The 8,439-nt window shown below is 38.2% G+C and overlaps 2 protein-coding genes across 4 annotated transcripts in view; one reads left to right on the forward strand and one right to left on the reverse strand.

Moving 5' to 3' along the window:
- The window catches only part of APOPT1 (apoptogenic 1, mitochondrial), a 119,450-nt gene that overhangs the window by 96,134 nt on the left and 14,877 nt on the right, over positions 1 to 8,439 (forward strand). The gene's annotated exons all lie outside the window — the stretch shown is intronic.
- The window catches only part of BAG5 (BCL2 associated athanogene 5), a 4,210-nt gene continuing 1,289 nt past the window's right edge, over positions 5,519 to 8,439 (reverse strand). Inside the window, 1 exon segment of the mRNA XM_014517106.2 lies at positions 5,519 to 8,439. This exon segment is cut by the window's right edge and continues 11 nt beyond it. Coding sequence (XP_014372592.1) covers positions 8,249 to 8,439 — 191 coding nt within the window. The 3' untranslated portion in view covers positions 5,519 to 8,248.

Here is an 8,439-nt window from a genome sequence, read left to right on the forward strand (position 1 = left end):
AGGGGGTCAGGCTAGATGATCTGTTCAGGTCCCTCCTGACCCTAGCTACTATGGAACTATGAAACATATCCTAGTTTAACTTGCTCTGTTACTTACAAACCTGTTTTTGTTTATCCTTATATTTGATTTACACTGAGCCAACTTGTACTGCTCCTCGACTTCTCAAAGCTGAATGTAAAAAAGCATTATATCTAACTGTTTCTATGCCTATCTGGTGAAGAAATGCATTGACTATCATATCTAGGAATATGTGGGCCCTACCATCATTAGTAACATTTGTTCTCAAATCTGTATCTGGGAAGCTAATGTTTTCCATGATGATATACTTCTCAATACATTTTTAAGCACATATGACTGGAAGAGACCCCTAGTCCTTGCATTCACAGGCAACCATTCATCTGAAGTCTCTTTCTATATAGTGTTCACCCTTTAATACTAGAATGACCTCTCTTTTTATCCAAATCAGACCCTGGGGGTCCATAGGTGATTCTTGGCACTACACTAATAGAACTTTTTATGTCATTCCCATTAAGATTTTGACAGCTGTATCCATGCTATCTCTTCTTATCTTTCCAGTCTATCACATCATTAACATGCACTGCTGCCCAATTGTCTTTACCTTTGCCTGAAGCATGCATACCTTTCATTATCTGAGTTCCAGCCATGATTGCTAACCCTTTCCTAAAGCTAAGACATGATGTTTTCTCTGAGACTACAAAAGGGTTCAGGTATTTATGAGGCAATGAAAATAGTACCCATAAAGAGAAATAATAACAGTCTATGCATCAAAAGAACAAGATGGGCTAGAATAAAAAATTTAATGGTTTATAATACAAACTGAATTAAAGGGAGGTAACAAAACTTGGAGACAAATTACAGGACATCAGAAATTTAATAGATTTTGTAGCAATGAAAGGGTCAATTACTTGTCTCTTCCCCTGACACAAAGGAAAATTGACTATTCCAAAGTGCTGAGTCTGAGCAGAGGCGGGGAACTTTGATGACTATCTCACCAAAAGAACCTGCGTATATAATTGCATAACTATAGACCTTTTTAAAAAGATGATTTATCTGATTTGCCACAACTCTATTCAAAGTACAGTCTTCACATAGATGAGTGTGCCCATGCACCTGTATTTATTTATTAAAATTAAAAAGATCAATTTATCTTTTTTTAATTGAGGCTGAGACTGAATCTGTAGATTTTTTAAAGGATTTGTGTATAGTTTTGCTGTCTATCAAGGAACCATCATCTCAGCATAAACACCCTTCTACCCTATAATAGAACCTGCCCTCAGGACCACACCCATCCTGAACAATGCTTTTGAAGTACTTAACTCTGGTGGATTCTCCATAATAGTCTCTATTGAAATCAAGACTGGATGTTTTCCTAAAATTCATGCTGTAACACACTGATAGCTTTGGGATTTGAAGCAGGAAAGTCTTATGGCAGCAGTTCCCAGACTTTCTGGGCTCACACTCCACTAGCAGTGCATGCCCAGGTTTCACAACTGAATTTCTGTGAGGCTCATGGCACCACTTAAAGGGCTGTGACCTAACTGGGGGTTGCAACCCCTAGTTTAGAAGTTGCTCTCCTATAGCCTGAACTTAGCAGAATGTCAGAATAGAGCAGTTAGTCTCAACCAAGGTGCCATGGCATCCTGGGATGCTTTGAGATCTTTTCAAGAGTGCCATGGGCTGCTACACAATGGTAGCACTGTTAGGTGTGCAAGCATGATTCACAAGATATACCGAGATTTCAAATAAGAATCCGTAGCGTTAAAAACATTCTGCCCTGCTGTGGCCTTTTTGTTCTTTGCAACAGAAGAATTGCTCTATTATTTTTTTGTAGTAAAAAAATGATTGAAAATTAAGAACTGGCATTTTCTGAGGGGTGCTTCAAGTCTAAAAATGTTGAGAACTACTGGAATAGAGGATTTCTTCTAGCCCTAAAAGCTTATTAGTCTACTTACATATGGTTACAGTACAATTTTGTGAGACATGCAGGGTCTATCCAAATCCCACTAATATCAAAGGGAGCAGGAGTGGATCCATGGGGGGTGCAGTTGCACCCCACTTTGATTTCTGCTCCATCTGAACTCCAAAACCAACTGCCTGGGAGGAACTTCAGTATTTCTCTTCAGGCAGTGTTGAAAGAATCAGTTAACCTCATGTCTCATTATCATCTCCCTAATTTCTGCTAATCCCTATCCGCCCTCGATCCTTCTAATGGTCTTGATGTTCCACTATTCAAACTATCTTTTCTTCTTCTATTTTGATGTCTGTTAGCCATCTCTGGTAATCTCTCTCTGCTATTTCACAGCCTTGAAAACTGTTTTGGCTGTAGCTAAAAACTTTAACTCAGGTGTGGTAATATTACCTTAACATGACTGACAGTGAAGTATTGGAGGCACTGTCAAAATGCTCAAGAGGGCTAGATTTTGTTTTATGAATCTGAATAAGAGACATACATTTACCTATATTGAATATGGGACTAATCACACAATATCTTTCTGACTTTTTGATACTTTTTTGCCTAGTTTGTGTTTTTTTAAACTTAATATATTAATCTAGCAAATTAGCATGCATTCCACTAATTATATTTGTTTTTAAACTGAGTAATATAGTGCTAGCTCCCTAGCATATTAGTAAACCTTCTAGTTTCTCTTTAAGTGGAGAAAAATGTATTGCATTATATGTGATGATATGCCACACCATCTGCATCCTTTTTTCAAAATCCTTGATCTGACCATGAATGGGAGCTTTCTATTGATGCCAGCCAGGATGAATCAATGCCGTACTACAAGATGCTGTGACCTGTAAAGTACTGACTGCCCTCAGCTCCCATTGGAATTGATGGGACGCAATACTTCACAGGATTATTAGAGCACCTAAACAACTGATTTTGTTGGTCTCTTTGGTGGATGTGTAAGAGATGCTCTACTGCATATTTCTGGTGCAACTGATGCTACTTTTCATAAGAAATCTAGGCATGGAATACATTTTGAGAGCTAAAGTAGGCAGGACTTTATCAAGGACAAGGCCCTGAGTTGTTATACTGCTCCCTTGTGAGATGATTTCTGATTAGCTTCCTGAAATCCAGGTTTCATAAGGAGTTCCTCTGCCTCACAAGCTGACCTAACACAACTGAATGTGGAGAAATGGCCCGGTTCAGAAGTGCCGTGTAAATTTTCCGTTACTAAGGATGGATGTTTCTAAGGCTGTTTCCTATAGGAGCTTACAGACAAATAAGGAAACATCAGAATTAGTGGATCCAGCCAGTGATCCATAATTCTTTTTCTAAGGGTGTCTACTACCAGATGCTTCAGAGGAAGAGCATGGATATTGTGAAATAGCCTCATCTGAGGAAATATTTCTACCTGACACTCCTCAGCTAACAATTGCCTTGCAGCTTGAAGAATGAAAGTACTGTATATGCAGTTAACAACTAACCACTGATGTTCTTGTTACAGGTAGCGTAGCAGGGGATCATCCCAGAACATGCTGCCCCATGGCACAGCAGAGGCTCTCAGCCTTGGATGAGCCTTTGATTTGTATTATTCAAAAGTAACAGTGCCCAATTTATTTTCTCTATATACTTCATGCATATGCTTTTATCATCCTCCTTTTGCTAAACTATCCATTCTCATTCTAAAAAAATCTTGTGATATCTTTTACTGGACCTACCTTATAGTTGGGAAGAGCTATTGGACAAGCTTTGGATCATTTGAGGAAAGGCATTTGATGCTGAAAGCTTGTCCAACAGCTCTCCAAACGAAGCAGTTGGCCCAATGAAAGATTTTACAGAAAGACCCTGCCTCTTGCCTCTCAACATTTGACAATACTCCAACCTGTAATAAAAATCTTTGTATGTTACTATTAATTTCCACCACACATTTCCACCTCCCTCTTCCTCCCTCTCCTCCATTCCTTGGTTTTGCCTTTTTGAATAAGCCAATTAGAACTAAATATGGTATTTGAGATGGAATCATAACATTGAGATACATATGTAACAGCTTCAGTATTATTTCTCAATTTGGATATATGCTTTATTGAATTTTTCACAGACACCAGTGGGGAAAGAGCCATTCCATTCTGTCAGGATGAGTCTGAGGCCCCCCCTCTTACACATTACAGGTATCACGCAATTAGCGGTTTAGTTGCACAATTACCCCTAGGCAACCCAGCTACACTCCAACCAGCTATAAATATGTACTAACTTTCTAGCTGGTTGCTATTGAGATTTAATTTTCAGGTGTGTACCACAGCTGAGCCCCAGAAGCCTTCAACTCTGAGTCCCAGCAGCTCCCCAGACCCAGAGTCCCACAGCTGTGTATGCTGGGTCCTAGGAGCATGCTTCCCAGTGGCGGGCAGCCTTGGGATACTTCTAGTTTCCCAGCCTTGAAAGTGCATGAAAACCCCGGGGCTGGGAGATCGCAGTAGCCATGATCACCCAGCCCTGGGGGTTTCAGGCACCCCCAGGGCTGAAAGATCAAAGCAGCTGCATCTTCCAGCTGCAGGGGTGCACGGAACACCTCCATGGCTGGGAGCTCCTCAACTGAAGGAGCTCTCAGCTGTAGGACCTTGGTTCCTCCTACTGATGCAGAGAAAGTCCAATTGGGCTCCTCTGCACTGAAAATAAGGTGTAATGGGATCTAATGTGCCATCCCACAATCACGCCTCTTACCATGCATGTGTGGCACGGCAGGAGGCGTAACTGTGTGGCTCATGGATTAGATCCCATCGTGCCTTTACCTGCATGTATAGAGGGGCCCTAAGAGCTGGTCATTATCCAAATTGTGCATCAAAGTAAACCTCAAAAAATTTGCACCAAGGCAGTAAAATAAAAAGGGCGAGACCATGTTTAGATATTCTAATGGAAATGTGAGTATAAAGCAGATCAAAGCAGCAAAAGTTAGCCCAGGAGGAGATGTTAGAACTCCCACACCTGGCATTTTGAAATGTAGTTTTCTTTACTGCTGTATTTTAGGAGTATGAATTTGAAAATAATGCAGAAACTTGCCTCTCTCTACCTTAAACAAGTTCCGAGTTTCCTGGCAGGAAAATCAATTATACCCTGATAAAATGTATTTTGAACATTAGTTAAGAAAGAGAAAGGTGCAATATGGTGGCACATTTAAATAAACAGCTTGTACAAGGCAATAAAATATTTTATTATTAATTAGGGATAACCAAACAATTGTTAACCTTTTACACTCTAATGTAACCATATGTATACAGACAAACTGAGATAGACATTTTATAGATCATGTACATTCATTAGTAACACACATTTCCATTAAGTTAAAAAAATAGAAACCCTACTTAAACAAAACAAAAAGCATAAATCAACCTAATACCCCTAAAGCATAAATCAACCTGATACCCCTCTCCACACTGACAAAGGAGCAAAAAGGTTAGTGTTACCAAGTTGAATATAAGGTGCTTCAAGGCAAACTCACTCATAAATCAATACAAAAGCAAGCAAGTATTATGATTAAATGACTCTCTCAAAACACACATTAACACATTTATTTTGCTACAATGTAAAGGCATAGCACACAAAAGCCATTAAATTCCATTTAATTATGAAATGCAGCTTTTTGTGAGTTGGTCCTTTTACACTTTGCTGGATACTTAAATTTCAGTCCCCAAGAATGGAAAGAAAAAAAGCATGTGTGTACTCGAGCTATTTTGCATACAAAACAAAGATAAATTACATTCTTCAGCACAGAAGCAGGATTCCTTAAAAATCATGCACCATACTTTTTGGTTTAGCTTATTTAGTTTACTATTTCCATCCATGCAGAAACAAATTACTAATAATGTACCAGAGAGGGCTCTCACCACAAGTTTTAAATGCTACACTGACTAGATGACCGTCAAAAGATGAAAAAAGCAAAGTTCATACAAAATGTTGTTACTGAAACCTTATTCAGCTAATCATTCTTAAACCCATCAAGGTGCTACTGATTTCACAATAGAAACTTTTATTATACATTGCTACACAAGTGATTCAGAAATGTCAAAATGTGTACAGAACTAAGAGGAATATGAATGATAAAACCAAGCTGTTAAACAATAGCTGTAAAACTGAAAACTTGGGATGGTAACAAAAATGTCTGGATTAAAGACTCAAACACAATATACCACAATAAAAATATTACATCTCATGAAAGTCGCAAATGTTCATTGGAGACTACAATTCAAGTAGGCAGGAAACTGAAATGTCCTTTCTAAACATAAGCAAAATAATTCAGATGTTAAATACCACTAATCACCATTCCTTTTTGCCAATAATACAAAAATAGACTGAAACTACAGTGTCACATAGCTGAAGCAATTTTTTTCAAATAAGGGAGGGAAAGCTACAGGAATTGCCCTCTATAAGTGTAAAATATAGGCAGAAACTTCTAGCATCTAACATATTACAATCTACTATAGCTATTTTAAAAAATAAATAAACCCTCCATACATTTTCTTTGGCAGGTAATGTTTAAAGACATCATGGGCAAAATTCAGCAAGTAAAGATGAGGTAAAGATGAAGTAAAGACAGGGTCGTCCCCTTCATACAATCTGAGGAATAGAAAGATTTGCCAACAATCTCAATCCTTCACATTATAACTTGGTTTGCAAACGAAACTCGGAACTCCTGAAGCAGAGTCAAAGTCCCATCTAAGCCTCTAAATCGTGGCAGTCACCTTGTATTAATTTGATACGGATTAGTGGAATAATACATTGGATAATCCTGCTGGTGTAGATGCGTCATACTGACAATAAATTAATAGTTCCTACATTGATATTAACTTCAGGTGAAATTAGAAAGGCACTTGTCTCTCACAGAAAGTACTTTGGGCTCAAATTAGTTTAAAAAATAATTTACTTTAATTAATAACTGAGATGGGTTAACACTTGTTAAAATGTTGCAAACTTCTGTGAATCTGTGAAATAATCTTTTTAAGTTTGATTTACAAGTGACAGGTCTGTAAAGGAGTTATTCAGATGAGGGCTATACTTAAACATATTTTGATCCATTAAGGCCATTTAATGCAGCTGTCTGTGCACCACCAAACATTTGCTACAGTGGAAACATGATTTGTGCTGGCTAATTAGTTCCCATGGCCAGAAGAAAAGGGTGCTGCAGAAAGCAGCATAATCAGCTTTATTTAAACAGCTGAAGAACCAAACCAATAACTGGTGAATTAAGAGAAGAGACATTATGCTACAAGTCTTTTGAGTGTTAGCATCTGAAGATACATTTGACCAGTATGAGATCTGTAACTTAGGTATAAAAGCACAGACAACATTGTAACTACCTAGTTTTACAAGGTTAAATCAGATGCATCCACAAGAAATAGTAAAAGTGGTTTCCATGCTCATAGACTGTTGAGAAGATTCATGACATCCACCCTCAAGAACAGGGTTAGAAAGGATCTAAATGGCACCTGCACAAGATCCAGTCCAGGCTTTATGGATGCCAGTATAAAACCCTATAGATTTCACATTTCTCCACTCAGCGCCTGCTATAATTTTTTTCTGTTCCTTAAAGTATCATAATTACTTTAAAACAAAATGAGAACAGGAACTTTTCCCTAGGTCCATCCATTTTCTTATAGTACCAACCAGCTGGACATTATGTATGTAAATGTTAATTTGCAAGCTGTCTTGTAAAACTGTTATGAAATGACACCAAACACAGTAGAATGAAATAGCTGGAATAAAATCAAGCACAAAGGAAAAACCAACATTTTTTTTTTTTTTGCATTTAATCCTTCTGATTGGAACAGCACATTAAAAGCATGTCCATGCTGCTATACAGTTGCTAGATCTAATCTTGAATTCGGTCAACAGTTTTAGTTCCCTGTCTTCTTTTTTCCCAGTAATTTACTTTAAGGAAGCCCCTGCCTCTTTGAGAAGTCTGCACCCCTAAATTTTGTATTATGTTTCTTTAAAAAAAAAAAAAACTTGGCCCAACATAAGACACTCTGATCATCACTCAGCAACTCAAGAAATCATCATCTACATACTGCAGTGATAAAAACTGAATGGTTAAGGGTAGGCGGACAGTTGCCATGGCAAACGAGTGAAAGCGTGGGATAGCCGTCAAGCCAACTATTTATGCCGTCTCTGTAACTTGAGCAAATATTAAAACAACACAAATTTTAATTATCTGCTGCTCATGGGACTATCAGTTTATATAAAGTGCAAAAAAAGAGAAAGCAATATCTCACAGGGACCACAGCTGTTTCAGTACTCCCACTCATCTGTTTTCATGTCTAGATAGTAAAGAGTATTCTGGGCAAGCTTTACTGCCTGCTTTCTGGCAGCCTTACAGCGTTCATCTCCTTGAGGGTCAACAGCATCAAGGGCTAACAGCTGCTTCGTGAGAAGCTCTTCCAGTCTCATGTAGTTCTTATCAGCTCGGTTTCCATCAAATG

Source organism: Alligator sinensis, unplaced genomic scaffold, assembly GCF_000455745.1.
Source record: "Alligator sinensis unplaced genomic scaffold, ASM45574v1 scaffold85_1, whole genome shotgun sequence".
Taxonomy (NCBI): Eukaryota; Metazoa; Chordata; order Crocodylia; family Alligatoridae; genus Alligator; species Alligator sinensis.